Below are 15,038 nucleotides of genomic sequence, written 5' to 3' on the forward strand. Positions count from 1 at the left end.
CTGGCATCAGGGTTGATGAAGTCGGTCATTCACCTCACAACTCATATGAAAAGAAAAAAAATAAGTATTGTTAGATACATGAAATGCTTCATACATTTCAATACACATCCATTGGTAACAATAACTGTCTAGGAAAGACATAAATAAAAGAGTTTGTGACGGCAATTTCACGGTTTATTAATTTTTTTCAAAAGAGATATTACAGAGAACGTGTTGATTCGATATAATTTTAAAATGAAGAGAGAGTGAATGGTTGGAACGAATGTTACCATATAAATAATATTTTTCTTTTTTAATTAAGAATGGTTTGGCTCAATGGTTGTTGCAAACATATTCCCGAGGGCCGGGTGCTAAACTTACAACTGAAAAACTACAACTCCGACCACCTAATAATTAGCGATCTAGCACGGTGCGTACAACAGGGGTACAAATATAAAGTGCCACATAATGCGACGGAAACCGTACTAAGAGAATGTACTCAATGACAACTGCACTACGCACCCTACTATAACGCAAGAGCCATATTAACTAATATTAAGTTATACAATTTTTACAAAAATATTATGAACTTTTAGACTCTTAAGCTATGCTTATATTAGAAAAAATAAACCTTTTTTTTTTTTTAACTATTTTTATGAGAAAAATAAACACTTTTTAAATATTATTTTCATGTTTCTATTGGCAATATACATAATTTATTAATGGCTCTACGTGACATGCCGCAAGAAGTTTTCACTTCTGCTACCCTCACCCTCTGATCGGGTCCTGAAATCAGCTTTGTAACCCTAGCCAATGGCCAGCTGAGTGGAGCAGAGCGCTCATCCTTTAAAAGTACTAAAGCACCTTCCTCTATGTTGGGTTGATTATGGTGCCACTTAGGCCGATTATTTAATAACGACAAATATTGCTTATGCCATACATGCCAAAAACTTTGCTGTATCTGTGTGCATCGTCTCCAAAATCGAAGCCTATTGGTAGGCACTGAAACACAGTCAGCCTCTGGGATGGTCGTTATCGGTCTACCTATTAAGAAGTGGCCTGGTGTTAGGCATGATAGGTCCGAAGGGTCTCTAGACAGAGCCGTCAAAGGCCTAGAGTTCAATATACCTTCTACCGATATGATGATTGTATTAAACTCTTCATAGTTGAAAATGCTGGGACCAATTATCCTTTTAAAATGAAACTTTGCGCTTTTAACGGCGGCTTCCCAGAGCCCGCCGAACGTTGGTGAATAACTGGGTATATAATCAAATTTGATGCCCTTTGAAGAGGCGAAATTAATTACGGTCGATTGATGTTGAGTAGAGCTGTGTAGCTTGTACAACTCTTTAAGAGAATTATCCGCACCTTTGAAAGTTTTGGCGTTGTCGCAGTGGATAACGCGTGGCAACCCGCGCCTTGAAATGAATCGTTTCAAGGCTGCAATGAAACATTGCGAAGTCATATCTGAGGCCAACTCTAAATGCACACTTTTGGTGACAAAACACACAAACACTATAACATAACCTTTGGAGACCACACTCCTTCGAAGGCTAGATTGCTTAACTTGAAATGGGCCACAGTAATCAATACCAACAATGCTGAAGGTACTAGCCTGGTTAACTCTATCAGTGGGCAATGAACCCATTAACTGTTCAGCACATTGAGCTTTAAAACGATAACATTTAACACATTTGTTTAAAATCTTTTTTACCTCTCGATTACAGCTTATAATCCAGTAACGCAGTGCTAGATTAGACATGGTCATTTTTGGACCCGCATGCAATAAGGCTAAATGCTCATTTAAAATAATTAAATCCGTAATGTGACAATTTTTTGGTAAAATAACAGGATATTTTTGTGAATATGGAATTGAAGCATTTTGTAATCTGCCAGAAACTCTTAATACTTTATTGTTGTCTAGAAACGGAGTTAATGATTTTAAATGAGATCCTATAGGATGCTTATTTTTAATACAATGAATTTCGTGAACAAAATATGAATTTTGTACAATATTAAATATTTTATTTTCTGTGTTTTTTAATTCTTGTATAGTTAAGTTATGTTTTAGCCTATTATTTTTATTATTACAGTTATATGCAAATCTAAGAACCCAAGTCATTATTCTTACAGTTTTGTTCCAAGAGGAATATTTTAAAATTATTTCAGGTATTTCAGGCACAGTTGATGTCACGCTCAAGCCGACCTCCCGTGTATCGTAAGTAGGAGCAGAGCACAACAGGTGATTGCAGCTTACCAAGGATTCTACAGGCACATAATTAGGTTTAGAATGCTGTGGTGGACCATTCCACCACAGGGTGTTAGAGGCAAGCTCGGCCGGGTCACATCCGCGAGATAAGCAGTCTGCCGGATTGAACGCGCCATCAATGTGATACCAATTACAATCATTAGTCAACGACCGAATAACATTTGTTCTATTTTGTACATAAGCCTTCAAGTTTTTGTTTGACTTAAGCCAGCACAGCACAACTTGTGAATCCGAAAACATGTATTTGGCATCAATTTTAATATTTGAGTAGTTTATTCTGACTCTGTCATATAACTTCGCTAAAATTAATGCTGCATTTAATTCCAATTGAGGCACAGTCAATTTGTTTTTAATAGGAGCTATTTTAGATTTAGCACAAAGTAGAGTAGTGGTTGCACTATTGTTATGTATTACTTTTACATAAATGCAACATCCATATGCTGTTTGTGACGCATCACAATAACAATACAGCTCAACACGCTGTGCATTAGAACACATTATGTTACGATTTACACAAATAGCTGACATAGTTGTAAGTTGACAGTAAAATTGTTTCCACTGTTTTAATATTTTATCAGGTAAGGGAGAGTCCCATTTTAAGTTTTCAATCCACAATTTTTGTAAAAATTCTTTAGCTCGGACTGTGATTGGCCCTACCAGCCCGAGAGGGTCAAAGAAGGACCCTATGACACTAAGCACGGAACGCTTGCTCCAGTCTCCATGCATATTTTTGATAGGACAACCCACTTTTAACGTATCGCTTTTGACATCGTACGTTACGCCGAGTGCTTTTATAGATAAGTTTTCTTTGCAGAGCTCATGTTCATCAAAATGCTGCTTACTGATTGGAATGTCAACAAGAAGACGAGGATCACTGGCGGCCCATTTATGTAAGCTAAAGCCGGCTCGCTGAAGTAATGAAATAAGCTGATCTCTTACCTCCAATGCCTCTTTTATTGACTGACCTCCAAACAGCGCATCATCTACATACATGGAATTCCGGATCACAGCTGCCGCCCTAGGGAACTCAGCCTCGTACTGGCGTGCTAGTTCTTCCAGGCACCTTGTGGCCAGATAACTGGAGGACTTCAACCCATATGTGACGGTCTGCAATTCAATAATAATTAGGTTATTATTTTTATTTCTCCACAGAATATTCTGGAGCACTCTGTGCTCTGGGTGTAGAAAAATGGCTCTATACATATGCCTAATGTCGGCCAAAAGAACATACTCGTGAGCTCTGAATGACAGCAAAATATCAAAGAGGTCTTTTTGCACCTTAGGACCGTTCATAAGCATTTCGTTTAAGCTGGGGTGCGCCCTTGCTCGAGTATTGCCATTGAACACAACACGGACTTTATTGGTTTTTTTGTCATTCCTTATTACGGGTAAGTGCTGCATGAAATACCTTTTATTCGCTTCAGCATGGCTGAAGGGCAAGATTTTGGCATGTCCTAACTCAACATATTCGTTGATAAATGCATGGTATTTTTCTTTAAGCTGCTCATCTTTATCTAGTCTCTTTTCGATGTAATTTAATGTTTTGGCTGCAATGGGAAACGTGTTACCTAAGTCAAGCTGATCTAGAGGCCTTTGAAGTGGAAGTGAAACCTGAAAATTGCCATCAATTAACTGTACCGACTGTTTAAAAGCGGCTTCGCAGGGATCCTGCTTTACTGTAACCTCCGGCTTCGTTTCAGGTACTAGTTCAGTATTCCAAAACTTTGTAAGGAGGTGATCAAGCTGTTCATCATTGTAAGTAGTCATTGCATGCAGTGTTACTAGATTTTTATTTAAAGATGATGCATTCTCTTTGATCTCTCCTGACACAATTGAGCCAAATTCGGTGTCTATTAGGTAGAGATTGCTTCCTAATTGAATTTTGTTAGGCCGCATAATTTTGAAAAACATGTCAGCTGACAGTAAAAATGAGATGTCACCTGGAGTACCATATTCATCATCTGCAAGCACTGCAGATTTTGGCATGGGGATATTTTTCATATCAATTGCATGCTGAGGTAACGTTGAAGTTATTTGGTTCACAATGGAACAAGTCACTTGACAATTAAAATTGTTTTGAAGTGACATGAAACGCACATTGACAGCTTTTGAGGTAGTTCTGTTTTGTTGACCTAGAGCTGTAATATTTAAATTACTATTGAATGGCTTTAAATTTAACATTTTGGCAAGATCAGATTTTATAAATGAAACTTGACTGCCGCTGTCCACTAGCCCTCTAGCAATAATATGTGATTTTCCGTCTTGGCTGAAGAGCTTTGCTTTAATGGTGGGCAGCAGTACAGTGCTGTTGCTGATGTTGCTGTGCAATGAAGCTTTTGATTCACTTGCGTCCAGGTGCAATAGAGTATTATGATCTTTGCTATTGCACAAAGAGCATTTGAAATGAAAATGACATTTTTTATTGTGATATCCTAAACAAACTTTACACAAATTATTGTTCAAAACAAATTCAATCCTATCCTTTGGGCACAATGTTTGGAATTTTTGACATTTGAATAATTTGTGAGAAGGATCTTTACAAAACCTGCAAGATGGTAACTCTCTGCTTGCGAGGTTAGTAACTTTTTTATTAAATAATTGTGTGGAGTTCTTACCTTCGCTCCTTTGGCTCTCCTCGAAGCTGCTGGCCCTTCTTTCAATGAATGCAAAGAAGTCATCCAGATTTGGCAGCTTGTTATCAACACGCTCACTATGGTATGCTCTGCAAGAAAACTGATCTATTTTTCGCAACAAAATGGGTAAAATTATCATATCCCAATGTTCAGTGGGCTGTCCAAGGGTCTTCAAGGCTCCTAAATGTTGACGAGCATGAGCTATTAACTCTCGTAAATTGCTGGCAGCACCCTTCACAATAGGCGAAAAATCCAAGATTGCCTGTACATGGTTTGTAACAACGAGAAACTTATTATCATATCTAGCTTTGAGTAAAGCCAATGCCTTCTCATAAGAATCACCCGTTAAGGGTAGCCCTTCAATAAGTGACAACGGCTCCCCTTTCAAATATTTTCTTAAATAGAATAACTTTTGGATAGGTTCTAGTTTACCATTTCTATGAATAATAGCCGTGAATAGTTCGATAAACGATTGGTACTTGGTGTAGTCCTTTCCTTCATACACTGGAATGTCAATTTCAGGAAGTTTCATTGATGAATATCTGTCACTGGCACTATCACTAGCTGATGTATTTTGCTTCGACGAACTTGCCTGCGCGAGCGCCTTCTTGTAGCTTATTATCACGCTAAGACATCTCTCTTCTAGTCCATCATCGTCGAACTCGTCGTCGTCGCTCCAAGTTAAAACTTGCTTTTCTAGCAAAAGATCGTTCACGGTCAGTAAAACTTTCTCCAATAGCTGCAGCCGGAGGGTAATAGCATCCGTATCTAGAGGTCCTTTCTGTTCACGCAAAAAGTTTTCTGCTTTCGTCAATTTCGATTTGCATTGTGCCAATTGAACTTTCAGCCGTTTGTCCCGAGACGCCCTGTCTTCTTCATCCGCAATGCTTTTTCTGCGTCCCATGTTGAAAATCGCAGAAAATTCCGTAAATAATTAATATTTTTCGCAGAAATGCAGACGTATTTGTTTATCAAAACACGGGGCGAACGAACGAATGATGCTTGACATTGACAGATGAAGGAACGAACAGTATCTGTCAAGAGTTGAACGGCTGAATGACTGCATTGACCGACTCGTTGATTCACGTTTGGTTATCGTTGAAGTTCGAATAATGGCGGCCTCTCTTTACAACAAGTAGATTTTCACCGGAGAAATGCGTGAACTATGTTGAGGCTTCTGTGACGATCCGTGGTATATTCCTTGACGAATGTTGGTCCAGGCCTCTTATTTCACTTCTAGCACGCCCCTTGATGATGAAATATGCGCAAAAGCCTTGTAAATGGCGACTCGCACTCACGCGCCCACGAGATCGGCAATGTGCACTCGCGACGAAAAAACAGTTTTTACGATGCGCAATCACTTTACTTTTGTTTCGGCACCAATTTATGTCTAGGAAAGACATAAATAAAAGAGTTTGTGACGGCAATTTCACGGTTTATTAATTTTTTTCAAAAGAGATATTACAGAGAACGTGTTGATTCGATATAATTTTAAAATGAAGAGAGAGTGAATGGTTGGAACGAATGTTACCATATAAATAATATTTTTCTTTTTTAATTAAGAATGGTTTGGCTCAATGGTTGTTGCAAACAATAACAAAATTTGACATTAGCACCAGTAACTTAATGATACCATTTCTGTGGCCCCTTCGATCCTTGCCACATAAATCTTATAGACTATACCAGATATCGATGTGATCGATGTTAGTGTTATCGATGTAAGTTGAAACTAGTAGGCGTTGAAATTAGGAGTCGTTGAAATTAAACACCGATTGGAGTTGAATCAGAGCTCCTACCCGTGTGGTGATTCTAATAAGAATGAGAGTCTAGTCCCCGCGCGCGTGTATATATAGGAAAACGCCCACTAAGCGGGGCGGGGCAAGGGCGCGGCGGGGGTGTGTAGCGGTGAAGCCGCGCTCAGTCCCTATCTTTCTCTTTATTTTAAAAATAAAACTTACAAACTATTTACAATTTCTAGGCAATCATTATACAATCATAATATAATCATAATACAATCATAACACAATCCTAATTTGCTTCTTGTTGCTTCTACGGCGAACATATTCTCCCGCCGCAGCTGCGCAGCTCGATGACCACGTCGCGCAGCTGGACCATCTACGGTTCGCCGTCCTCGGGTGGCGATGTTGGCAGGATGACCAGCTTCTTCGTTGGCCGCCGCAGGATCCCCTTCGTTGTCCTCACGTCGACCGCCCTCGTCTCGCCGTCTGGTCCGGGGTAGGCAGCCACGACGACACCTCGCGGCCACGAGTTGCGAGGCAGCGTGCCGTCAGCGATCAATACTAAATCGCCCACGGAGATGGAACCCTTGCTGGCTCGGGGCTCCCGCCGGTGTTGGAGTTCAGGTAGGTACTCCCGTACCCATCGCGCCCAGAACATGTCGGCTAGGCGTTGGCTCTTCCTCCAGTCTTTGCGGCCGGCGTCGTCGCCCTCCGTGAAGGCGCCTGGCATCGGCACCCGTGATGGACCTCCCAGGATGAAGTGGTTCGGTGTGAGGGCCTCTGGGTCCTCCGGTGATGTCGACACGTGTGTGAGGGGTCGACTGTTGATGGTGTGCTCGGCCTCCACCAGTAGCGTTGTCAGGACTTCTTCTTTTGGCGCGCGCTCGTGCAGCACCACGGCTAGTGCTGATTTGACGCTGCGGACCAGTCTCTCCCACGCGCCTCCCATGAATGGCGCGCTAGGAGGGATGAACTTCCAGGTGATGAAGCGAGCGGAGGCTTCTTGTTGTATGGCCTCCTCGACGGCGTGCTTCATCTCGACGTCCGCACCGCGCAGGTTGGTACCCTGGTCTGACCAGAGCTCGGTGGGGCACCCACGGCGGCCTATGAAGCGCCGCAGTGCCATTACTGCAGAGTCGGTGCTGAGGCTCCCGGCGAGTTCCAGGTGCACTGCCCTGGTGGTTAGGCAGGTGAAGAGGACTCCGTACCTCTTCTGACGTGCGCGACCCACGGTGACTGTCATGGGCCCAAAGTAGTCAAGCCCCGTGTAGGTGAAGGGCCGCTGGTGATGGGCTAGACGGCTCCTTGGATGATTGCCTGTCGATGGTTGGGCTGGCGTGGCCCGACGGATGCGGCAGACCTGGCATTTCTTCAGTTCGTTGCGCACGGCGTGGCGGAGGCGCAACACCCAGTAGTGCTGTCGCACCTCATTTGCCGTCGTTTCAAACCCTCCGTGGTGTAATTGCGTGTGCACCCACTTGATGTACAGCCGCGTCCATCGGTGGTCTCCATCCAGGATGACGGGCTCCCGTTGTTCTGTTGTGATGTCGGCGGCGGCGGCGATCCTCGAGCGTAGATGTATTAGTCCCTCTTCGTCAATCATAATCGACAGTTGCTTGAGTCGACTGTCGGCCGGCAGGGGCTTCTTTCTTCTTATAGCTTCTAGCTCCGCGCTGAAGGCCTCTTCCTGCACGGCGCGTATCCATAGTTGCCGTGCGCGATGCAAGTATCGTGCCGCGAGAGGCACGATCTTTCTCTGCTGTCTCGGCGCATGTTTGTGTCCTGTGCCTCGTCCCGTTTCTCTGTGCGCCTGTACCTTCTTCCACGTCGGGTCTTCCTCCGCACGTTTCTTGGTGCGTTTTCTAGCGGCGGCACACCTTTCTCTTCCCTTTAGTTTTTCTATGAATTGTAGGACACGCGCCGTGACACGTAGTAGTTTTGCCCACGATGAAAAACGTGTTATGTCGGGTAGCGCCTTCCCTGTTCTTTCTGCGGCGGTCGTCGCGTGCACTCTCTCCTCGTTTGTGTGTTCAATAGTCTCTGAGATGTCCTCCGCCGGCCAGGTGTCTTCTGGTAGATACAGGAAAGGCGGGCCGCCGAACCAACGATGCTCGGAGGCGAAGTCTTTCGGCGTTCCTCGTGTAGCGTCGTCGGCCGGGTTGTCTCTCGTTGATACCCAACGCCATTCGTTTGTCTTAGTCTCCTCTGCTATCTCGGCGACTCGATGAGCTACGAAGGGCTTGTAGGCTCGTGGTCCCGTTCGCAACCATGATAGGACGGTCCTAGAGTCGCTCCAGAAGTAACGACGTGTAGGCTTGATGTCGTGTTCCTCTTGCGCTGTGCGGGCTAGGCGGCAGCCCATTACGGCCGCTTGGAGCTCCAGTCGTGGTATCGATGTCATCTTGCTGATAGGCGCTACTCTCCCTTTGCCGGCGATGAGCGAGATGTGTATTTGCCCGTCCTCGTCGACGATTCGCCAGTACACCGCAGCGGCGTAGGCAGAGCTGCTTGCGTCCACGAAGGTGTGTAGCTCCACGAACCGGGCGCATGTGAGCGAGGCATAGCACCGAGGTACGGCTAGTTGTGAGAGGCGCCGCGCATGCTCCGTCCATTTTTTCCATGCTTCTGCTTCGGGGGTAGGCAGCGCGTCGTCCCATCCTATTCCGGTGCGCCAGGTGTCCTGAATGATGCGCTTCGCTTGTATGGTCACGGGCGTGGCGATTCCCAGCGGGTCGTAGAGTGACATCGTCGTTCGTAACGCTTCCCTCTTCGTTGGCACGCGCTCGCCGTGTAGTATGTCGGTGGGTATCCGGGCTTCATTCATATTGAATGACAGCGTGTCGCGCTCTGGGTACCATATCATCCCCAGTATCTTCTCGGGAGCAAGCTTGACGATGTCTTCTTTCGCCTCGGGCGCCAATGATGACAGTACGTGTCTGGAACTCGATGCCCATTTCTGTAGGTAGTAGTTGGCGCGGCTATGTATATAAGCCACTTGACTGGAGACTTGTATTGCTTCTTCTTCTGTATCGAAACTTGCTAAGTAGTCGTCGACATAGTGGTTGTTGATGATTGCCGCCGCCGCCGCCGGATACTCTTCTCTATATTGTTCGGCGTTCCTATTCTTCACGAAGATTGCCGTGCAGGGGGAGGAAGTAGCGCCGAATATTACACTCTTCATGCGATACTCGACGGGGGGTCCCTCTCTTCTATCTCCGCGCCAGAGAAAGCGCTGCATGTCTCGATCTTCCGTCCTTATTGAGATCCGCATAAACATGTCCTTTATGTCAGCCGTCACCGCCACTCTTCTTTGCCGGAACTTCATCAGCACTCCTGGTAGGGATCGAAGTAGGTCCGGCCCGGACAGTAACATGTCGTTCAGGCTGACTCCTCGCACCTTTGCGGCCGCATCGTGGACGATCCTCAATTTCTCTGGTTTCTGCGGGTTCATAACTGCAAAGTGTGGTAAGTACCAAATCTTCGTTTTTCCCTTCGGCGGCGTGGGCGCGACTTCTGCATAGCCGTTCTCTATCAGCGTGTTCATCTGCTTCTCGTACCGCCTTTTCATTTCTTCATCGCGATCTAACTTCCTCTCTATGGCTTGAAGTCTTCTCAGGGCGGCTTCGTAGCTATTAGGAGGGTCGTAGTCGTCGCTCCTCCAGAGTAAGCCCGTTTCGTATCCTTCGTTTGTGCGGCGAGTGGTCCTCTCTAGTGTTTCAAGCGCTCTTCTTTCTTCCTCTGTGTGGAAATGTTTCGGTTCCACTCCTAGGACTTCCAGTGCGAAGTGGTCTCGAAGCAGTTTTTCTATTGCTTGATCATCTTCTACGATCCTCGCGTGATGTACTCGATGAGCGGGCCCTCCCGCCGGTGTGTGCCGCACTCCGTGCAACACCCATCCTAGGTCCGTGCGCGCGGCGACCAGTTGGCTGTCTTGCTCGCGTCTGACTTCATGTGCCAGGAGTAGCTGCCAGTTGTCTTGTCCTATTAATACGGTTGGCGTTCCCCGGTGATAAGTCAGCTGGTCTTGTAGGTCTTCTAGGTGGCTCTGTCCCGTCACGGCGCACGCCGGCACGCTCTGCGGCGATAACTGCAGGTTCTTCATCGTGCGCGCTGAGATGCTGTAGCTGTGCGTGTCCTCTGGCGCGCTGATGTCGAAGGTTACTCTTCTCGAAGCGCCGGCGTCCACTCGTGCCCCGGCTACTCCTTCTATGTAAAATGGCTCCGGAGGTCCCGATACGCCGATGTGTTCCGCCACCGCCGCCTCTATTAATGTGCACGTTGATCCATCGTCGAGAAGTGCGTACGTGCAGTGAGTCCCCTTAGGTCCACTTACACGAACCGGCAGAATCTTCAATAGTGCTGTAGTATTCTTCCTTTCTCTTGTCGACGCTATAGTGGCTATTACTGGGTCTTCTTCTATGTGAGTTCCCGCGTGGATGGACGCTCGTTGTTCCGGCTCGGAGTGCAGTAGGCGGTGGTGCGAGTACTTGCACCCGCCGACGTCGCACCTCCTCGTGGGACATGTGTGGCCGAACTTCCTCCGTTTCAGGCAGCGGAAACACAACCTATGTTTCTTCGCGGTTTCCCAGCGCTCGTTGACCTCTGTCTTCTTGAAATCTGCACATTCGGCGACGTGGTGTGTTTCCTTTTCGCAGACTGGACATTGTTTCCTATTGTCACCGGCCGTGACGTTTATCTTCTTTTCTTCTATGTGGTGAGTCCTCATTGTCCGCCTCAGTGGAGCGGACGTGTGCTCCCGCCGGTCGACGACTGGTGTGGCTTCCACGGGCGCGAAGCTGCCGCACCGCTCCGCTGTTCTCTCCATGAAACTTGCTAGCTTCATCAAGTCTGGTTCCTCTTCATCTTGTTCGGCCGCAAAATCGTAGTACCTATATCGCAGTGCTGACGGCATCTTCTCCACTACGTGTCGAACTACTTCCGGGTTATGCAGGTAATGTGTCTTCTTCAATGCCCTGATGGTTGCCGTAATGTTTGATATCCTCGTGGCGAAGGTGCAAATGTCCCTCGGTGATTCGGTCAGACGTGGTAGGGCCCGCAGCTTCTCCAGTTCGGCCATGACGAGGGCGTCCGGCCGCCCGAAGCGCGTAGACAGCAACCGCATCACGTCGGCAGTCGTGGTTGCACCGATGAATAAACATTGGGCGGCATCTCTTGCTGCTCCCCGAAGGCTCCGACGTAGTCTTGATAAGTTTTCTTGCTCCGTCAAATATACTGCAGTCTCTTCATAGGCGGTCTTGAAAACTAGCCATTCACTCGACGCTCCGCTGAAGATGGGTAGCTCAGGCACGGAGCGCGGGGCGATGGCGGCTGGTACTGCTCGTGCGGCCGATGCTATCGCTGTCGCTAGTTGACTGTAATCGAAAGTTGTTGGCTTCTCTTCTATACTCCTGTGTTTCGGCTTCTCATGATCCTTTACGGTGGCAGCGGGGAAAACGGCGGCAGCGGGGGGGACGGCGGCGGCGGCGGACGGCTGCGGGGGGGACGGGTCTTCCTCGGCGGCGGGAAGCTGGTCCACCCACGTCTTGGTGCGCTCTTGCATTTCGCTCACGCTGACTATATCCGTATCGTCGTCGTCTGATTCCGCTTCTAATGTGGCGATCTTCGCCGCCGCTAGCTCCACTTCCTTCTTCAACAATTCTTCTTTAGCCTTCAGCAGCGCCAGGCGACGTCCCTTCGACGCTGAGGAACGCGGCGCTGTCGGTGCACGCTTCACCGACTTGGGCCGTAGTGTCGTGTCGTGCGTGCTTTCCCCCGTAGATTCCTCCGTCGTCGTTGCAGTCGTCGTAGTAGTGCCCGAGCTGTCCTCTGTGCTGGTAGCCGTGGCTGTACGGCTTGTGCTGGGTTTCCTGGTCAGCGGGGGGGCGGTGACTGGCGTCGACGCGGCTGTGGTCGGCGCAGTCCTAACGGCGGCCGTGACTGACGTTGACGCGGCGGTGGTCGACGTAGTCGTGACGACGGGGGCGGCGGCGGCGGCGGCGGGTGCCGACTCGGCGGCGGTCGGCGTTGGGCGAGTTTCTACGGACTTCATGCTCCTAGTCTTCATATCCGCTGTTTCTTCAATCCGGCTCGAAGGAGAATTTATGTGGCCCCTTCGATCCTTGCCACATAAATCTTATAGACTATACCAGATATCGATGTGATCGATGTTAGTGTTATCGATGTAAGTTGAAACTAGTAGGCGTTGAAATTAGGAGTCGTTGAAATTAAACACCGATTGGAGTTGAATCAGAGCTCCTACCCGTGTGGTGATTCTAATAAGAATGAGAGTCTAGTCCCCGCGCGCGTGTATATATAGGAAAACGCCCACTAAGCGGGGCGGGGCAAGGGCGCGGCGGGGGTGTGTAGCGGTGAAGCCGCGCTCAGTCCCTATCTTTCTCTTTATTTTAAAAATAAAACTTACAAACTATTTACAATTTCTAGGCAATCATTATACAATCATAATATAATCATAATACAATCATAACACAATCCTAATTTGCTTCTTGTTGCTTCTACGGCGAACAATTTCATAACTGGAAAGGCAAAATTACATAAGCGCCCAAAGGCCATTTTGTGAAAATGCCGTTTAAAGCTTTTCCGTTATCATAACTTTTTACCCACTTACCTATACAATTTAGATGACGTCAACATAAGGATTACATTTTTTTACATTTTCTATTTCCAGCAATATTATAATCTTAACATGCGCTATTATTTTAAGATATTTGCTTTTCTTTTTTACATAATTTTGCTTTTCATTTTATTATTTTTATTTTTAATCAATTAAGGGGTTAATTTTTTTGTGAAACCAATTATATTTTACCACAATATAGTTTTTCAAGCTAATCTAAATTCCAGTGATAATGTGCAATATCTTTCAACTATATTTTGTGCAAATCATCGCTAAGTTAAATACGAAATTGGTTTCTAAAAGATTTTTATCAACCGTTTAACTATGTCTGATTTGCTATATTTTTTTCATATTATTAGGTATAATTGTGCTTTTAGAGATGTCATAATAGTGGGCACGAGTCGAGTGCTTGCCATTTGATGTTATCATAAATTGTGCGTTTTTTTGTAACGTTACTTGCACTTTTTTGCTCCAAACAGGGGTATATTTTTTGCCATGATAGATAGACAGACGTTTAAGTCGGAAGAGCAGACTCGTGTCACAAGAAGACATATACATAAACAGCCTATATACGTCCCACTGTTGGGCACAGGCCTCCCCTCAATCAACCGGAGGGGTTACAAGAAGACAACTCCATTGAGGTCCTAAGATGGAGATGATTAACCTTGCAAATAGTGACAAATGTCAGTCCATCCAACCATGATAGCTGTGTTCGAAGAACGCGTGACTTTTTTTTTGACGTGACTTATTGTAGATTTGCCACAGATGGCATTAACTACTTGGCCGGACAAATGGGGAGCGCCGAAGGCTCTCACCCGGTACAACGTTTAAGACAACAGGCCTGAGGGTGCCCAGTTCGAACCTCGGCTCAGGGCGTAGTCTGAGAGGAAAAATATTTGAAATAATTAATTGACCCTAGTGAGTCGATAGCGATAAGCGATGATTCAGGGAAGTCGTCGACCACGCCGGCGAGGTCGTCACAGGTTCGAATCCTGGCTCGGGTTCTAAACCACTGAATTCGACTTTGAATTATGTTAGGATTATAGAAACTAGATATCACGTGGTGTACAAGATTTGTGCCCGCCACTTTTACGAGGAACTTAATAAACATGGCGAGAAGTGTGTGTAATACTGTCTCGTTATCTCGTGTGGATTGTGAGATCAATGACCAACCTCATCAACCATGGTGTCAGGTTTACTACTACAATACTGTAAATAACTGTATGGTGTAATGTACACCGCTGCCTAAGGCCGGGTTTCCACTGACGCGGAGATGAGCGGAGAAGAGCGGAGATGTGTCGATTTGACCAATCACAGTGTTCGAGAGACCGAAAAACGAAGACACTCTGTCACTCTCTACCTCAGGGTGATTGGTCGATTCCTGCACATCTCCGCTTCTCTTCGCCCAGCTCCGCGCTAACCTAACCCCTTCGGGAACAGACGTAATGCTATATTAAATATTTGAAGTGTTTTATGTTTTGTTTTTTGGAGTACACAGCCTCCGTGGTCTAGTGGTTAGAGCGTTAGGCTCACGATCTGGAAGTCCGGGTTCAAATTCAAATTCAAATTCAAAAATATCTTTATTCAGTAGGTAACATAGTTACACTTAGAATCGTCAATTTAGGTCAATTTTGAAGGTTCGATTCCCGATGGGGACATTGTCGAAATCACTTTGTGAGACTGTTCTTCGGTAAGGGCTTTTCAGGCTTGAATGACCTGATTGTCCGAAAAAGTAAGATGATTCCGTGCTTCAGAGGGCACGTTAAGCCGTTGGTCCCGGCTACTAG

At 46.2% G+C, this 15,038-nt stretch overlaps 2 protein-coding genes across 2 annotated transcripts; both read right to left on the minus strand.

Annotated features, from left to right (window-relative positions):
• Window positions 1-314: 314 nt before the first annotated feature.
• On the minus strand, window positions 315-5,894 carry LOC126377580 (uncharacterized). Its single transcript, XM_050025389.1, has 2 exons — window positions 4,864-5,894; window positions 315-3,355 (listed from the first exon to the last, which is right to left on the minus strand). The coding sequence occupies exons 1-2, from the start codon at window positions 5,783-5,785 to the stop codon at window positions 3,276-3,278; spliced, it is 1,002 nt and encodes a 333-aa protein (XP_049881346.1). The 5' UTR covers window positions 5,786-5,894; the 3' UTR covers window positions 315-3,275.
• Window positions 5,895-6,996: 1,102 nt separating this feature from the next.
• Window positions 6,997-12,684, minus strand: LOC126377485 (uncharacterized). The gene has a single exon (XM_050025217.1). It carries the CDS (start codon window positions 12,682-12,684, stop codon window positions 6,997-6,999), a length of 5,688 nt encoding a protein of 1,895 aa, XP_049881174.1.
• Between the last annotated feature and the right edge of the window lie 2,354 nt (window positions 12,685-15,038).

This window comes from Pectinophora gossypiella, chromosome 23, assembly GCF_024362695.1.
Source record: "Pectinophora gossypiella chromosome 23, ilPecGoss1.1, whole genome shotgun sequence".
NCBI lineage: Eukaryota > Metazoa > Arthropoda > Insecta > Lepidoptera > Gelechiidae > Pectinophora > Pectinophora gossypiella.

Excerpts from the sequence above, each read along its gene's own strand:
- LOC126377580 (XM_050025389.1), bottom strand. The coding sequence starts at position 5,785 with ATGGGACGCAGAAAAAGCATTGCGGATGAAGAAGACAGGGCGTCTCGG. Across the intron at positions 3,356-4,863 it reads GGAGAGCCAAAGGAGCGAAG|ACCGTCACATATGGGTTGAA; the intron begins GTAAGAACTCCA and ends ATTGAATTGCAG.
- LOC126377485 (XM_050025217.1), bottom strand. The coding sequence starts at position 12,684 with ATGAAGACTAGGAGCATGAAGTCCGTAGAAACTCGCCCAACGCCGACC.